Source organism: Blennius ocellaris (genome assembly GCF_963422515.1).
Source record: "Blennius ocellaris genome assembly, chromosome: 2".
Lineage (NCBI taxonomy): Eukaryota > Metazoa > Chordata > Actinopteri > Blenniiformes > Blenniidae > Blennius > Blennius ocellaris.
Window position 1 is genome coordinate 24465462 of NC_137651.1, and position 18787 is coordinate 24484248.

An 18787-nucleotide genomic window follows, 5' to 3' on the forward strand; every position below is an offset into this window, starting at 1 on the left:
TTTTTTGTATTTTTTTTTGCTCAAGTTTGTTTATTGAGTTTTTACATAGACAATTATTACAAATCGTGTGTCAAATATAACAGCATTTGCCAAAACGAAAAGCAAGAGAAACAAACACCCCATCACAAAATGAAAGAAAGAAAGAAAGAAAGAAACAGTATTAAAATATATTAATTAATTAATTAATTAAAGTTCAAACATTCCATGGCCACCTCAGGCACAGACAAGCACCATCCTCTCTCGTTGATGGGCAACGTCATGCCGTACTTGGCGAGTACGAGTACTCCGTACAGTATCGGTACGTCGCGCCCCGGAGTACAAATGACACCCGGAAGAATCCCAAAGCGAAAGGTTTTGTTGAGGAATCGCTTGTTACATAAAGACCGAGGTGGAAGAAGAGAGGCCGACAACAAGATGCCGTCCCTCCGCCGCCGAGCCTCCGGGCCGAGGAGAGCCGGTCCATCTGGGTCGGGGGAGGAAGGAACGGAAAAACTGCAGGAACAAACGCTCCGTTTTTAGCCTTTTCTTCAAGAGCTCAAAAATAGACGGAACACAAATCGATGCCTGCCTATTTTTTTTGCCCTCGTCAACGATGAGCTGCGTTCCTTCCTTCATTCATGGATGGAGTTGATAGTAAAGCGCAGAGCGTGAGTCACTCCGGGCTGCACGGCCACACCGGAGCCGTTATGTAAGGAGGAGCGAAGCAAGGAGCTCCGGAGGCCTGAGGACTGGGAGAGGAAATGTCAAGAACACGGATGTCCTGCGTCCCTCCCAACGCAAATCCTGCCATGGCAGCGGTGGGGGGAGGGGGAGGAGGAGGAGGAGGAGGAGGAAGAGCTCCAAACCCAATGTCAGGCGAAGTTCTCGCAGTTCCGATCAGGATAAATAAACCGAAATGAATGGGTGAAGGTTTCCCTGTGGGCCGAACAGAAACGCATCGCATCTGTGACGCGTCAGTTCCTCTTTGCTTCTTGTGCATTCATCTCTTTGAAGCCGAGAGTTATCGGCAGTCGGTTATCTCTCATCCCGTCATCTTCTCCATCCACTTCACTCTAACTGATCAAATCCCGCGGCTTCCAGGTGAGAAGAACACGAGGAGGAGGAGGAGGATGATGAGGAGGAGGAGGAAGAACAAAGGAAAAGAAGAAGAAAAAGAAGGCGGGCGCAAAATAAGACAATTCGTCACGGCCTTTCCTTTACCAAACAAAATATGCACACCATTCGTCATGGTGTTCTTTATAAAGAGGGACATCCATTTTCAGGAAGTCCTCAGTGCATGGAAACACTGCACTTCAGTCTTCTGTGATATTATATAGTTACTATATATTAAATATACACTGTGCAGTCATACGAAACTATACATTATATTTTCAAAGAATTGATTACCATATTACATGAACTATAAGTCGCATCGAGCAAATAAGTGTGACGTACAGTGCAGAAAATAGAACCGTTTAACACGTCGGAGTAAAAAAAAATAAAAAATGAAAAATCCCATAACAGTTTGTGTCGTTCTCCAGATGGGGCTTTAAATGTTGACTTGTTTTTCATCCAGACTCAGGGCGGTGACAGAACATGATCCTGAACGGCGTCAGCATTCACTGGAGGTGTAAACACGCCTCACGGTCACGTCAGACCTGGTTTTTGTTTTTTTCTTCGAATCCTTTTAGCCCGTGAGCTGTGGCTCCCACCCCCCTCCCCCTGCCCCTCCCCCTACCCCCACCCGCTAGCGCAATCTGCTTCCATCCTAATCAGCTGTTGTTGTGCCGCAGCGCAGCGACTCATTAATGGGGAGATTATTCCTGCCCTGGTAGAGCCGCCGCCTGAGGACCTGAGGTGGCCGTGGAGCCGCCGTGACGGCAGACTGAGTGGAATTCTATGCTACTTGTTGAGTCTCGGGATGCACCCGGGATCCAATACTGCAGTAGCAGATATGACTGGGAAGAGTGTAGATACACACTGCCTCTCGTGTACTGCAGGTTGTAAGGCTGTTGGAGGCGTCGACACAGAGGCATGTCCTTCGTATATCGTTGGCGCTAGCATCGGTACTACGGTATCACGCAAAGGTGTTGGACCATTTTCTCGAATTGGCCAATGAAGTGTGATCAGAGTAAAAACCAGGTTTATCAATGGATCCCGATCAACCTGATTGGGTCCACTGAGAAAGAACCAGAGGACTGGTTCCTGTCCATCCGTGTCCAGGACAGAGTCAATGTCCTCACTGGCTCTGGTCCAGCCTCCATAGTTTGGAGTCAGATTCTCCCCACTGGTCGCGTCGGTCATGCAACGTCGCCACGTGACGCTTCGCGATGCTGCTCAGAGAATAATGTGTCTGTCGGAGCTGAACTGGAGGATCTCGGGAGAAACTGGATGGATGGATGGATGTTAAGGCAGACAGTTAAAACCTCTTCTGGCCAACAGCTGCAGCCTCTGTGGTTTAACAGAAAAAAAACAAACCAAAACAAAAAACGGAGAATCCTGCCTGCAACAGGTGAAAAGCGAGCGGCACTTTTTCCTTTCGACCACCTAACAGGGCCACTCGCTGCTGCGATATTAATCGCCTACTGATGCAATTTAGCGTCTCGGGGAGCGGCTACAGCTTTCAGTTGCCAGGCAATGCGGCGAGCGGAGAGCTGCTTAAAGAGACAGGGAGCGTCGCGGCGGCAGCACCGTTCACTCCGATATTAAAACAACCGCCAACGAGCTTCTCACGCAGCGAGCCACCGGCTGAGCTCACACGCTGATCCTGAGGGTGATAAACACAGAACATCGTCGTCGCCGTTGCCTGTCTTCTCGCGCGCTTTTGGACACGACGTTTGCAAAAAAAACAAACAGCTGATGGATACCGTTGCTCAAGGCGTGGCGGCGCCTTCATGTCAGGACTTATTGATTCAAGGCTTGTCTGGTTGAGGAGATCCATCATGAACCAGTGGGCTCAAGAGAAAGATTAGTGAGGGACACACTGGTCCTCTGCTCCAACGTCCTTTCACCTCTTAACACAGTGGAACAAGAATATTTTGAAATGGGGAGAAAAGCATCGGTAAGGATTTGTTTGTCTATCTATCTATCTTTTCTATTAATAATAATCAGAAGAAGAAGAAGAAGAAGAAGAAGAAGAAGAAATATAGTCTGCTATTCTCTTTATTTGTGTTCTAAATTTCAATGTATTTTTATTATTCTATCCCATAAAGATAAATGTTTGGGTGCAGAACATGTAGTCAAAGCATTTCACTGTGCATTATACTATAATTATGTATCATTTATATGCACATATATTATGTATAACTGCTGTGAAAACAGGATCTCCTGCCTCGTCCAACACAGCAGCTGTGGTTGGTGGCCGCCACTGCCTGTTTATAAAAAGCGGATGAAATACGAGAGCGAAACAATTCAAATGTCACCAACTATGTGCTGAGTCAGCGGCGAAACCAAACGCCAACAGCCACGACGATGATCAAGGAATCGGTTCTCGATGATCAGAGTAACGGGAACGTGGAGAAAAGCGGATGAAGCTTCAACGACGAGAATCACAATTAAATGAATCGGAACTGAAATGAGCTCAAACAAACAACAAGGCAGGAAGTGTTGGAAAAAAAACAAAGAGGAAAAACACAGAAGATGTCCAAAGGAATCTCAGGCCACCTTGAGAATCACAAATCGCTATAAAAAGGTCTGGACTTTCACTCGAAGTCAGTGATATTCAAATTCACCCTCAGTCTTTTTCCTCCTCCTTAAGAAATCAACACAAGTTTGTTAGTTTTTTTTCCCAGAACCCTCTGATGGTTTTACAAGCAGCTTTAATCCCGTTGTTGCAATAACAAGAAAAAAAAATGGTAGAATTTAAAGACAATTTAATGACTTTTATCACCAAACTATGTTAAGCTTTGAGCTTAAGAAGCACAAATCCATCAAATACATGTAAACTCCTACAGGAAACAAAGCTGCTTCTACACCCGAACCACTCCCTTGAACAAGTTGTGAACAAAGTGGCGCAGTCAGACTCTTGACGCCGCTTCATTCAGGAGTCGTCTTCTCGTCCTGGTTTAACACGTCGACATCCAATGAAGCGTCGACAAACTCGTGGCCGTATTATGGTTATGACACGGTGCAATTTGTAACGAAACACTTTATGGTACAAAGAAAAGGTACATTCGTTTTTGTTTTATGATATAAAGCTCGGCCTGTAGCGACGCGTCGACAACGTCGACTTCTCGGTTCTAAAAAAAACCCGTCGTAGGTTGCCGCGTTGTCACGGCGACTTGCCACGCGCACGTGAGCGACCAAAACAAAACGGCATGGAGGAAACCCCATCTCCGACCAGCTCTCAGGCTCGGCAGCAACCCGCCGCCCTACATCAAAGGTGTGGTAATACTTTAAACACCAGCGTCAAGGTAGAGTTATTTGCAGTCTCACACCAGCACAACCTCCATGTGGGAGCATTTGAAGCGGCGGCATCCCAACGTTACTCGTGACGCCGGACAACAGAAGTAAGCAACGTTATCATCGCCAACATTTCAGTTCAATTGTGCAACGTGAGCTTGAGCTCAGCGCACTTCGGTGGTGCTAGCTAACTGTGTGTTTGATAATTGTTGGTAGCTCGTGGCTAAACAGCTGTGTTTATGTACCGCTAGCTAGAAATAGCATATAATGCTGCCATGGACGGTAACGGTGGCTAACTTACGGCTAACAGAACACAGCTATCGCGCCACAGGCACCACCACAGTGTAGAGCTGCTAGCGGCGGTAGCGAGCAGATTGTCGTGACCGACGTATCTGATACGTTTGCCAATTCACAATTTGCGGTAGCTCAATCATGCTGTGGTCGTTTTTGAGTCAAACACAATATTGGACTGACGTTTGCCAGCTCAGTATCATGATTTACTACACGAAAGTAAATCTACACATTTACTACACGATTTACTAACGCCAAGTTAAGATAGTCGATAAAATAATCGCCTGAATAATCATTTTAAAAATAATCGTTTTACCCCCAGCCCTTGATATAATCCAGTTTGATATGAAGATAAATTGTGGTATTATACAATTCGGTGAGGTGTGATGTAATACAACGTGATATAACTATACAACATGTTGTGATGTAATCTAACATCTGTATTATACACTATGATGTAATACAATAACGGCATATATACAATATGTTGTGATACAATCTAACATTTTACAAATTATACAATATGATGCAAAACATGATGCAATACGAGACAACGTGATATAATTACACAACATGTTGTGAAATAATCCAATGCAATAACATGTGATATAATCATACAATATGTCAGGATATGTTGCGATATAATCTAACATCTTACAAATTGCACAATATGATGTTATACAATACGTGATATTATACCATGAAGTTGGATATGATGCAATGCAACAGGATTAAACTGAGCGTTAGGATATATTGTGACGTACGGAAAGATTTGTGACCGTACAATAAGACCCATCGCAAAGCAAGATGCCACACCACGACGCGACGTGATGCTCATAACACGTCGGACGTCTCAACATGTTACTGTATATTACTGTGTATGATAACAACAGATAGAACCTGCGACAACAGGCCCATTTAATACAACATAAAATAACGTGCTGTAATTCGGTACGACGGATTGTGATATCTACACTGAAACTCCTGTATTCCACAAACAAACAAGTAAAAATCAGTCAAACCGATTTCTGCTTGATTAAAAGGAGCCGGTTTGAGTCAAAGCATCGTCCTGGATTCAAACCAGGTGTTTCTGCTGCGCGGCCTCAATTATTTACCGAGCAAATTAAAAACTGCAGGGACCTTGCACAAATCTCTCCGCTGACACACAAAGGGGTTTTGCTTTTAAATGTTAACAAGCAAGGCATCATTAAGAACTGATGCTGCCGCAGCACAAGAGGCACTAACCGGCGGTTCCACCTTATTTCCCCGGCGCTCCGCTGTTAAGGAGACAAAAACTCCTCGGTGTTTCCGAAGCCGAGCTATTTCCAGCCTTACGGACGAAGCGGGGGATTCAATTATTTAGGACCAGAACCAGTGGGAGGCTGCGGGGGAGGGGAGGGGAGGGGAGGGGAGAGACGAGTCCCAATCACACCGTAGAGATCCGCTGAAATTACGAAAAGAGGCCGAAAAGCAAAGTCCCTGCTTGAGCTAGGAAGAACCGAGACGTCAACTCGTCTGCAACTGGAGTCGTTTAACCTGTCGAAGCAGCAGATCGTCCTTTTCGTCCTGCAGGATATAAGATTCTGTTAAAACCACAGGCTTTGGGAAAAGTGTCTGCCATCATGCAGGGGCAGATCGGAGGCCCTGGCTGGGGCTGAAACGAGGCATTGATAAGGTTTCATTTGGCGAAAGCGCTGATGATGATCACCTTCCTCCCTGCTTGACTGGAGCATGGATTTTTGGTCTGATATTTTTAGCTTGACCTTTCCTCTCCATTGTGACCATGAGACTGTGGGGTGGTGGTGGGGGTGGTGGGGGTGGGGGTGGGGGTGGGGGGAGGCATCTCACCTCACCTCCCAATCATTCTCCTGCCGGGGCAGGTACGATGGGAGTGGAGTGAGGAGTTAAAGGACTGATGACTTATTGCCCCCAGAGAGACACTGAGACAGCGCTGCCATGAAGAACTGCCCCTCTCGTCTCCCGTCATGAAGAACTGCCCCTCCCATCATGAAGAACTGCCCCTCTCGTCTCCCATCATGAAGAACTGCCCCATTTGTCACGAAGAAGTGCCCCTCCCGTCATGTAGAACTGCCCCTCCCGTCATGAAGAACTGCCCCTCTCGTCTCCCATCATGAAGAACTGCCCTTCCCATCTCCCGTCATGAAGAACTGCCCCTCTCGTCTCCCGTCATGAAGAACTGCCCTTCCCATCTCCCGTCATGAAGAACTGCCCCTCTCGTCACGAAGAAGTGCCCCTCCCGTTATGTAGAACTGCCCCTCCCATCATGAAGAACTGCCCCTCTCGTCTCCCGTCATGTAGAACTGCCCCTCCCATCATGAAAAACTGCCCCTCTCATCTCCCATCATGAAGAACTGCCCCTCTCGTCTCCCGTCATGAAGAACTGCCCCTTTCGTCACGAAGAAGTGCCCTTCCCATCTCCCGTCATGAAGAACTGCCCCTCCCGTCATGAAGAACTGCCCTTCCCATCTCCCGTCATGAAGAACTGCCCCTCCCGTCATGAAGAACTGCCCTCCCCATCTCCCGTCATGAAGAACTGCCCTCCCCATCTCCCGTCATGAAGAACTGCCCCTTTCGTCACGAAGAAGTGCCCTTCCCATCTCCCGTCATGAAGAACTGCCCTTCCCATCTCCCGTCATGAAGAACTGCCCTTCCCGTCATGAAGAACTGCCCCTCCCGTCATGAAGAACTGCCCCTCCCGTCACCGTGATAACGGGACAAAGAAACAATGAAAATGAAAAAAAAAAGAAAGAAAGTTTGAGAGGAGAGACGAGATGGAACACAACCGCTGCCCCCTACTGGAGGCAACGCGCAACACCGCTCGGCAGGCGAGTGTCTCGCCACCGATAAACAAGAAGAATACAGAATTGAACCGTCAACCTTTAGACTGGAAGACGACAGTTTCTAATGTGTCTTCATGCAGTATGATTTGCCTCCGGGAAGCTATTTATGGAAAAAATCCTCATCGTCGTCAGGCGGTGAGGAAGATGACGGGGCAACGTTTTTCTTTTCAGAAACATTTGACTCTATTTTGCACCAGATTCATTCTGGTAAACCGAACCTGTTTTTTTTTCTTTCTTTCTTCTTCTTAATCCTGAAAGTCATTGACTTTAATCTCAAAATGCAGAGTGAAATTAAAAACTGCTTGGAGGAAAGACTTTCTAGATGTTGCAGAAACCTGAGTTTCCTGAACTTTCTCACGTTATACGGCATTAAACAAGTTGGGATCCAATAAAACATTTTTTTTTTTAAACAAATCATATCAAACTGGAGGATTTTAATTATCATCAGTCTTCATAAATAATCTGCTGCTGTTGTCACAGTAATGGTTCTTATTCATGTCCAACACACCGACAATAAATTCACTCGTAAAAATGTGTTTTAATGAAAATATACATATTAAAGTTGTTGATTTTTTTTTTTATTATTCGTATTTCTTCTCAGTGATGAATAGATGATTTAGAAGAAGTCCTGCAGGAGGAAGATGAGGTCTATTTAATCTCAGGTCAACATGATTTGCTCCTGTTATTCTGATTATCATGCGATTTGGGGTTTATTCTATTTTTATATTATGCAGCTTTGACGCTCCACGTTATAGAAAAAGGAAGTGGGGGGGGGGTTGAGGGGGGATTGGTGGGGGCAACAGGTACACATGCATGATGTAGTGATAATAGCAGTAATGGTCGTGATAATCTAATAATAGTACGAACAGAGGACGTGTTGTAGTTGTGGATGGATAGAAAGAGGCTGCAGGAGAGATGACGGAAGGATCTGGAGCTGCAGCTCCTCCGCGGCGCGTGAAGCCGTTCGGAGCCGCCGCGCGAAGGGAAGCGGGGCGGCTGCCGGGGTGTGTGAGGAGCGCATCTCGCCCCGGAGCGCGGCGGCGCGGCTGCCTACCTCCCGTTTGACGTTCCACAGTAATTTCTCCTTGTACTCTTCCTCCGTGCAGCCCTCCATGTCCGCGCGTCCCGTGCGTCTCGTGCGTCCCGTGCGCGCTGCTGCTGCTCCGAACAGGTGTGCGCGTGCCGCCGGGCCCGCTCCGCTCCTCCGCGTTTCCTCCTTCCTCCTTCCTCCTCCCTCCTCCTCCTCCTCCTCCTCCTCTTCGGCTCAACGGGACTGTGACGCACCGAGGAGCTGCACGGGGACGTCAGAGGATCCGCCCTCCTCCACCATCGTCCTCCTCCTCCTCCCCGCACGGACCAATGGAGGAGGGGAGAGGAGCAGCGCCGCCGTCAACCTGTGGAGCCTCCAACTTCTGGTCACCACCCCAACACCCATCCATCCATCAGTAATACATACATTCTAATCTACAAACCAGAGCTTTCATACTGGATGAGTGCAGGAGATGAATTTGCGTTTTCATTTCAGAAAAGTTACACGGTGACACACGCCAACATTTTAATAATGTTGTCTCTTTACACAGAAACTCTCAGAGAAAATATGTAGTTTTCATGTTGGGCCACCGGTGGGCGCTGTCGTTTGTTTTTGCTATGAAACCACAAACACACGAGCAAGAGAACCACACGCTGTAAACGTGAACAGGACTCACGGGTTTTTGAGTCGTTCATCCAAGTGAATCATTTGTCTGAGTCATTTGAGTCATTTGATTCGGTTGCGCGTGCACACTATTTCCACCCGCTCCAGGACCTGGAGGCTCAGCTGAACTGCGACATGAACCACGGGGGAGAATCATGTATTCATAGTAAAATGCTGAAACACTTCTGCGGAAAATAAACAATAAGTACACATTAGTGTTTAGTGGTCCTGGTGTCCTTATTCTAGATTATGTGTGTTGTTTCTGAGGAATCAGAAAATAAACTAGATAAATGATTAAACTGAATAAATACCTGGCATCCAGAATGGCAGATATACAGTATATATTAATATATACATATGATTTTATATATTTTTTTCCTTCCAACATTCTGATTTTCTTATTTTACTCGTATCAATAAATAATGTGACGTTGATGGAGCAGAATAAGCATAGGGGACAATACTAAATGTAACACAATACATGCTACAGTGGTATTTTAACATTGTTTATTGTGTATTTAGCCATGTATTATTCATGTATTTATCTCTACACGCTTTGTGAAACAAACAATGTGTGTTTGTTTTTCTCCGCTCTTAACTCTTCTTAACTCAGAAACTTTCTGAGCGGAGCACCGCTGCAGATTTTCAGGTGAGGGAGGGGCAGAGGGCTCACCGCTCATCACTCACGAGGTGAACGACACAGCGGAAGTGCTACTGACCGATTCAGTGAACGACTCTTTCGAGTTTCGAGGTGACTCGGGCATGTGAGCTGAACGATTGAAGCGAGGTGACTCGGTCATTCGTGCTGAACTTCACCTACGAGCTGACTCGAGCTGCTGAAAGCCTCATGTGAATGGATGGAGCCGGAAGCTGCTGTGCTTAACAGCTAGCGTTAGCGGCTCGGCTACGAGCTGCTTTTAGCAGCTCTTTTAGCAGCTCTTTTAGAATTACAGCTGCTTTTCTCACAGGGCCACTAAAGTGAGTAATGGAGTTAGACGAGCTGCAGAACAGTGACATTTATATTTTGCTCTCTGCAGCTGGAGGCTGTAGCAAGAATGACTCAGTGAACGAGTTAATGAACGTGAAAACTCGTGAATCACCGTTCAGTAAAGTGACTCGTGGGTTTTGAACGATTCGTTCAAATTCGATCATCACTAAACAGGACACAGACACAAACAAACATTATGCATATATATATATATATATATATATGTGTGTATATATATATCTCCTCTGTTGCACTGGAGAGGGATTTCAATTTGAGAATACTTATTGCACCTTTGATATTAAGGACTTCATTCATAAGCTTGGCACAGCAGACGCACACACACACACACACACACACACACACACACACACACACACACACACACACACACACACACACACACACACACACACACACACACACACACACACACACACACACACAGGAGGCTGCTAAATATAGAGCTGAGTGAAGCACATGTCGGTGCTGATGGCGTCCTGGTCCTGCAGCACAATACGTGACGTCACTGCAGCGTGAGACCAGGAGGAGCTCCTCCCCTGACGGCCTCGCCGCAGTTCGGCCCTCCTTCGTGCGCCCCCATGTGGGCCGATCGTGCAGCTGCAGGTCCCTGCTGTGACGCTGATGTCGCGACAGGAAACCTGCTTCAGCAGCAAAGAGCCAAAAGGCCGAGACCAGCAGCTCCTGCAGTTTTCACTCAGTCAGAGACATTTTTTTCCCCTCTCACTTCAGCTGAGAAATGTTGAGAAATAGGAAAAGTCTCAAGAGGTCTTTAATTGATTTTGACCGACGACCTGCTGCTTTACCTGGACAAAAACAGGAACGAACCTAAGAGTTGTGATAAAACCTCTGAAAAAGCTAAAACAATGATAAATAGTTTGCGAAAAATAAAATAGATTAAAAAAAATACCAAAAGCTGCTGAAATTTTTTTTTTTTAAAACAAACAAAAAAACAGCAAAAGAACATAGAATAGTTAAAGCATAAAACGGCTGCAAGTTTAATGTGTAAAATGCCGTTATGAGACTCCTTAAATGCACTTACCATTTTAAATGTAATATAATTAAATATTTGAAGAAATATTGTGATAACATTATATGTTTCATGAAAAAGGTTATTACATTTTATATTTATGAATATAATAATGGGCAAAAATAATGCAATACTTTTTTTTTTTGAGTGTTTAGCAAAAATGGCTACAGTTTAGATGTCATACTCATTCGCCCCAGGTTTTAAAATGGATTTTCTGGATTATTCCGACTGATCCTGCAACTTGTAAAACCATCTGTGACCACTAGATGTCTCTATATGATCACAGGAATATGCTACAGTGCCTTAAAAACACATTTAAAAAAAAAATCTCTTTTACGGCTGGATTTGAGTGACGGAGCAAGAAAAACGTCTCCAAATAGAAAAAAAAAAAATGTCCACATTAGAATGTTTAGGTACCATCTGGTACTTTCCAACAGATTTTAATCAATATAAATCTCATGGGTTGACATTTCTTTATATGGACCTTCAAATTTCAAAATAAAGCACTGGAATGGCAGCTTAAAAGGCATTTGAAAGGGTTAATATCCTATTAACCGCAGCTGCGTTAAAACCGGGTCCATGAAGAGAAAGAGCAACGGTATTTGGGATTTAAAAGTCCTAAAGCGCGACCATTATCACACGTCGGACCAATGATCACAAGCTGCGTGCAACTTCATATGGGCTTCATCGCCTGGCGCTCCGTCTCTCGTCCTCGTCTGAACCCTTCTCGGTTGCCACGGAAACCGTGGCTCCGCAGACAGAAAGTTAGCGCGCACGCCGCAGTCATTTCAAATCCTCGCCTTCACCTCAGACGTCCTACGCTCCGGGAAGACAGCGCGGCGAGGAGAGACACCAGCTTCAGCACGTGAGGTGGAAAATATATATATATATATATGATCCTAAATGATAAAAAGCTATTTATATGGTTAAACCTGGGGGGGGTATGGAATAACTTAAAGCTTGCTGCAGAAGTGATGCTGTAAATCAGGATGGAAACACGTTTGGACTTCAATATCAATACATCACAAATCTGACTCACCTGCGCCCATGTGTCATGAATTAGCCAATGAATTATGACTTCAGCGTTTTAACAAGCTACCTTGGTTTGTTTGTTGTTGTTTTTTTTTGTTGAAGACAAAGGGTACGAGGCCGGTTCAACAGTCATATCAGGAATCTTCGCTGGACGAGGGTCCATTTCCATTTATCCATGTAGATCTTAGTACCGCGGGGTGAGCAGGACTGGACATGAGTCATGTGTGTTTAATTTACCAGTGACAATACCTTTTAATGGTTCTTTCCAGCTGTTTTCCAGCTTCCATGACCTGTACAGAGGTGCTATGATATGATGCAGCGGTGCCATGAGCTCACCATGTGGCCTTTACCCATGACATTCAACCATGAGCAATAAAAATCAATAAAAAATTTAAATAAAAAAACGTCTTAAAAGGCGTGATTTTTCTTGTTTTAGCCATTTTAACAAAGCTCCCAGGTTCACCTTTCCTCATGCAGCCACACAGTTACACACAAACAAGTTTGTTGACACACGAAACTGGACTCGGGACAGAAAGTGGCAGAATAAAACTTTATCTTCACAGCTGGTAACGGGTAGTAAACTGCATCAAAACACCAGGAAGTAGAGAAAGAGAGTGTACAGGAGAGAAAAGTGACTCTATAAATAGGGTACATGATGTGACGGTTCAGATTGTGGGGAGGACAGTCAGTGTCCCGGAGGACAGTCAGTGTCCCAGAGGACATTGTCCCGGAGGACAGTCAGTGTTCCAAAGGACATTCAGTGTCCCAGCGGCCGGTCGTCGTACGTGCTGTACCTCTTGACGTGGATCCGACGCACCCGCTCCCGCAGCTCGGCCCCGCCCCCCCCAGGCCCCTCCTCCTCCTCGCTGTGGGAGCCGCTGTTGCTGTAGCTGCGGCGCGTCGCCTCCAGCAGGGAGTTGTCGGGCAGCGGCAGGGTCTCGTAGAGCAGCGTGTTCAGGGTCTCCTCGTAGATCCGGGCTTCGGGGAACTCCACCTGGGGAGAGAAGGAGAACCACACCCTGAGGGAGAACCACGTCCTGGAGGAGAACCACCACACCCTGAAGAGGAACCACACCCTGGAGGAGTACCACGCCGGATTTGTCAGTTTGAGCCATCTGGGCTTTTTTCTCTCTTTTTTTTTTCCATTTTCCATCTTTTCTATTTTAGCCATTTCATGTTTTCACTGCTTGTTTAACTATCAGTATCACTGATCCCCTGATACCAATAACGCAGCTTAACCATTTACTTCAGCCATTCTTTTTTTTTTTTTCCATTTCTTAATTTGTTTTGCTTCCATTTCTTTCCAGTCGTCGTCGTGGATTTGCCCGTTTTTATCCCTCCAATAGATTTCCAGTGTTTTCAGACGATTCACCCAGTTGGTTGGGAGAGTCGCCAGTGGAGGTGGTCCTCACCTTGGTCTGCTTCTTCTCCGTGGCGTACACGATGGAGGTGCAGCACACCTCGGCCAGCTTGCGGCCCTGGCCGTAGAAGGACCAGCAGCAGATCTCGTCTCCGATCACGTCCTTGACGAAGAGCACGCGGCCGTTGAAGCTGAGCGACAGCCTGTCGAACAGCTCGATGTTCTTCAGCAGGTTGTCGTCCGACGTGCTGCCGGGACGAGAGGAGGGTTTCTTGTTTGGTTTTGTGGTTTTTTTTATTTATTTGGAGTCACTTGACAACAAGTACAAAACGTTCATCTTACGTTTCAACATTTCTATATTTTTTTAAATAAAGTAGAATGAACATGCAGAATATGGGGTGTTTTAGGGGTTGCATAATGTGGACTTTACAAATCAATCAATTACAAAAAAATTAGCAATCTGAGTTTTTTTTTATTTTAATGAATTGAATTAATTAAATGAAAGATGGTCGTTTTGGGGAAATGAACTTTGTCCAATCGTTGAAAGGAGGTTTTACCTCAATCAGAGAGGTGGGAAATAGAAAGGATTGTATGAGTGTGAAGAGGTGGCGGAGGAAGACGTGGAGGTGGAGGAGGAGGAGGAGGAGGAGGAGGAGGGTTTCCTCACCTGGTGTAGGAGTACTTGTTGTTGCTTCTGTTGTACAGCAGCTTCACGACAGGCTGAGAAACAAAGATTCAGTTAGTGGAGCTGTGTGTGTGTGTGTGTGTGTGTGTGTGTGTGTGTGTGTGTGTGTGTGTGTGTGTGTGTGTGTGTGTGTGTGTGTGTGTGTGTGTGTGTGTGTGTGTGTGTGTGTGTGTGTGTGTGTGTCTCACCTTGCTGGAGGACTGGATGAGTCTGTCCTCCTCTTGTCCACAGGTGATCACAGGTATCACACACAGCGGCTGCTCCTTGTTTTCCTGTCCAACACGTCGTCATCCATCAACACACAATATCTCTTTTTTTGCGTTAAAACCGAAGCAGCGAGTTCGTCGTCGCACTACGTTTGGTTCACTTCGGGGTTTTGAGGAGGAGGAATGAGGCAACCTGGACACCTTGTGGAGACGCAACTTCATGTTTGTTGTTTTTTTGTTTTGTTTTGTTTGTTTCTTATTTGAGAGACAAAGATTTTCAACCTCAAGTTTCTACATTTCATTTTCCGGAAAGCTTCACTTTACGCGGCGACATCTTGAATACGACGGTAGGAACGGGGACAGCCGTGTAGTTTTTGTGTCGGGCCACTAGTGGGTGCTGTTGTACGTTATCGTGACGAAATCGCACTTGTGCAGAGAACAATACGGTATAGACGTTAACAATGGGACGTTTGTATTAACAGACGGACGGATGGAAGTTGGATTAAATATTTACCACAGCCCTCGTTTTAAAATACTTTTAGCACTAATGAACATGATGTGAAGCAGCGACACGGGAATTAGTTCACCTCTCAGTAGAAAATGATTCAGATGAGGAAGCTTTCATCACTAATTTAATAATTCTAATATCACTGAACTAATGAAGTGAAGGGCGAGAGAGAGAGAGAGAGAGAGAAAGAGAGCAAGAGAGACAGAGAGAGAGGTGCAAAGAGAGAGAAAGACAGAGAGAGGTGCAAAGAGAGAGCAAGACAAAGAGAGACAGAGAGCGAGAGAGACAGAGAGAGAGGTGCAAAGAGAGAGGTGCAAAGCGAGAGCAAGACAAAGAGAGAGACAGAGAGCGAGAGAGAGAGAGAGCGAGAGAGACAAAGAGAGAGAGTGAGAGACAAAGAGAGAGAGAGAGACAGAGTGAGACAAAGAGCGAGAGCAAGAGAGAGAGACAGACAGACAGACAGACAGACAGACAGACAGACAGACAGACAGACAGACAGACAGACAGACAGACAGACAGACAGACAGACAGACAGACAGACAGACAGACAGACAGACAGACAGAGAGAGAGAGAGAGAGAGAGAGAGAGAGAGAGAGAGAGAGAGAGAGAGAGAGAGAGAGAGCTCCACTGTGATTCTCTGTTAGTGTAGCTCATGTCTGTTAGTGTAGCTCATGTCCTCACGCAGAACATTGGTCTCTGGAGGGTCCAGGAGGAGCTGACCTGCAGGCTGCTCTGGCAGAGCTCCACCAGACCCTGGACCAGGTAGAACCTGGCCTCCGCCAGCAGCTCCTGGACGGCCTGCCGGCCTGGAGGCAGGCTGAGCGAGCCGTCGCGCAGGAAACACAGGATGCTGCCGAAGTGCTTCCCACTGCGGTCGATCAGGATCCATCCTGGGGGGAAACATCAGACACCGTGAAGACTCTCAGTCTGACTTACTCACTCCGCCGCTAGGACCTTAAAGTCCTAGTGAAATGAAAATTCGACCTCCAAAACACTCTGGCTGTCGCTTCTAGGATCCTTTTTATGCCAACTGGTCCAAGGATAAAATGTTCAAACACGGCAATCTGCGAGAAACTAGCCGATAAACAGCGGAATTTCGCTGCTGGGCGGAGCTTCTGACAATAATAGAGTGACGTCACTGGATGTGCACACGGCCAAGTTGTGTTTACATTATGGAGGATCAGAGTTTTGACGACAAAGAGGGCTGAATTTAACGATATTTCATCGTCATCGGGCATTTCAAACCCAGTGATTGATGAGGGAGACACAGAACGGGTCGTTCCGTCTGGAACATGTTTGAGGAAGCAGAAGACTGTTCGTCCTCGTCTCCTCAGTCTCAGCAGCCGCCAGTTTTCAGCGCGGCTTTGAGGCGTCCTGACTTTTGGCAGAACAACCCGGCTTCGTGGATCATGTCGAAGCGCTTTTCCGACTGCGCGGAATCACCGAAGATGAGTCCAGGTATTACTTGATCGTCTACTAGCCGCCCGAGCTAGCGGCTCCCGTTAGCCGCTCCCGCCACCTGTGCTCCTTTTCTCCCCTCTCGGGTCTCTTCCATGCTCAATCTTTCATCAAGGCTCACAAAACGCCGACTATAACTTCAAAACACTGTTAAAACTTCGATATTTAAGATGGAAACAACGCAAGCCAATGTAAACACAACAGATCGAGATCGGCACAACTCTTGACGTCACGCTCACGAAGAAGGATTCCCCCGACTTCCTCGGCTGGTGTTATGTTATGCGACAACAGTGGTGGGACAGAGTTGGAGAAACCTTAGAAGTAGTAGCCCAACTATCGTTTTTTGCAAAGTAGTGTTTTACATTTCACTAGGCCTTTAAGAGCAGAGTCTCTCCCAAAGAAACAATGTCGTCCACTGAACGAGGAAGTCGGCGTCGGCGCAGTTCACCTTCTTTGTCGGTGAACACCTCCTTCTTCCCGCTGAACATGGCCTTCAGCACGGAGTTGTGTCCGGTCAGCACCTGCAGCGTGGTGTAGAACAGCGTCCCGCCCACGTTCAGCCTCACGTACTTGTCCCCCAGGCCCGCCGCACCGCGGCAGCTGCAGACCTTGGTCTTGGGACGGGCCAGCGGGGGGGCCGGGGAGGCGGGGAGGCAGCCGTCCCCGGACATGTCCCTCTGGAGGTAGATGACCACCCTGCAGACGCAGCTCCGGAGGTCCCCCGCCGTGGTGGCAGCTAGTGGTGAGGCCGCCACAACCTGGAACCGCTCCAGATCATGCCTGAGACACGGGAGGGAGTTCAGGGTGAGCCGGAGGTGCTCAGAGGAGGAGGAGGAGACCTAGTGGAGACACGCATCCACTGTACCTAACAGACTTTTCTGGGCCTCAGGTCCCATTAAGTCAGTGGTCAGCTGTCAGCTTTTTGGCGGAAAAAAAAATACAATTTGAGGTTTGCCATAAAAACATACTGTAAATGTAAAGACACAAAGTTTGTGAAGTAAATGTACACATCTGGACTAAACTACCACTACTTTATTCATTTGTAAGAGGACGTTGTCCCTTTTAAGACTAAGATACTACTCCTGTGGTGCGCTTGGTTACAGGTTCAATTCCCTATCAGTCCATGTGTCCTGGAGCAAGACACTGAACCCCAAATCGCTCCCAATGGATGGACTGATCACCTTACAGGAAGCCGTCTCCACTGGTGTGTCAATGTGTTTGTGAATGGGTGAATGTGATTAGCCATGTAAAGCACTTCAGGGACTGTTCAAGCCGTGGAAAAAAGACTAAACTACCCCACATTGTTCTTTTTTAAAACTATTAACACATGCTCACGCGTATTTATAAAGTAAAGACACATTATGGCCTGTAGTTTAGTATATTTATAAAGTAAAGACAGTTTACCTCTAGATTATTGTATTTATAAAGTAAAAAGACTTGATGGTCTGTAGTTTAATGCGTTTATAAAAGAAAATTAATTTATGGTCTGTCGTTTAATGTGTTTCTAAATGAAATACAATTTATGGTCGGTAGTTTAATGCAGTTATGAAATAAAAAGTTTATGTTCTGGAGTTTGCAGTTTTTACAAAAAAAAAGACACTTGTATGCAGAGGAATGTAGTTGTAAAGTAAAAAGAGTTTATGTTGTGTAGTTTGACAAGGTTTAGTGTAGTTTAATGACGTTTATTTCCCTTTACAAAGTGTTTCCGCAGCGTTCTGTGATGCTAACGTTAGCTCGTTAGCTCGTGAGGAATCTGTGTTAAAACTTCAAACGCAAAACTACAAATCAGTGTTAAAGTTGGTTTAAAGTGAGCGAGTGTCGTGTTAAACACACCGCGAACCACTGAAAACCGCCCGGAGGACCAATAAACACATAAACTAGTGAAAACGTTGACCGTTTTCCTGAAGCCCTGTGGCGGAGCTCCATCCCCCGCAGAGGAACGCGCACGAGCCCCGGAAAGTACCTACCGAGCCCCGGGGCTGTCCTCACTGCGCTCCGGGAGACAAACACCGACTCTGTCCAGTTGTCTTCTGTTGCACAAACACGCAGAAAGTCCAGTAATCTAACAGGTCCAACAGCGGTAAAAAAGTGAAACTCCGAGCCCAACTCTCTGCGACACACCGGACACATAGACATACATACGTAGAACCTGACCACCTAGATATCATAGACCTACATGTCAATCTAGTTGTGCACGAAATAGATGCACCTACAGAAGTAGACCCATGAAATACCACATGGACATATAAAAGAGATGCATTGATCTACACATTATAG

General features: G+C 46.3%; 2 protein-coding genes across 3 annotated transcripts in view; both read right to left on the bottom strand.

The window, feature by feature from the left end:
• The window catches only part of sgsm2 (small G protein signaling modulator 2), a gene marked incomplete at its 5' end in the record, with an annotated part of 62407 nt that extends 53761 nt beyond the window's left edge, over nt 1-8646 (bottom strand). Inside the window, one exon of the mRNA XM_080513836.1 lies at nt 8587-8646. Within this exon, the coding sequence (XP_080369962.1) occupies nt 8587-8646 (60 nt within the window). The remainder of the gene's footprint in view (nt 1-8586) is intronic.
• Nucleotides 8647-12823: 4177 nt separating this feature from the next.
• tnfaip1 (tumor necrosis factor, alpha-induced protein 1 (endothelial)) lies at nt 12824-18621 on the bottom strand. Of its 2 annotated transcripts, none has more exons than XM_080512095.1 (7): nt 18478-18621; nt 16959-17290; nt 15773-15942; nt 14526-14609; nt 14320-14372; nt 13705-13900; nt 12824-13286 (listed from the first exon to the last, which is right to left on the bottom strand). In XM_080512095.1, exons 2-7 carry the CDS (start codon nt 17179-17181, stop codon nt 13050-13052), a joined length of 963 nt encoding a protein of 320 aa, XP_080368221.1. In that variant the 5' UTR covers nt 17182-17290; nt 18478-18621; the 3' UTR covers nt 12824-13049. The 2 variants fall into 2 exon arrangements, with proteins under 2 accessions (XP_080368221.1, XP_080368220.1); XM_080512094.1 differs by having other exon boundaries at nt 15734-15942.
• Between the last annotated feature and the right edge of the window lie 166 nt (nt 18622-18787).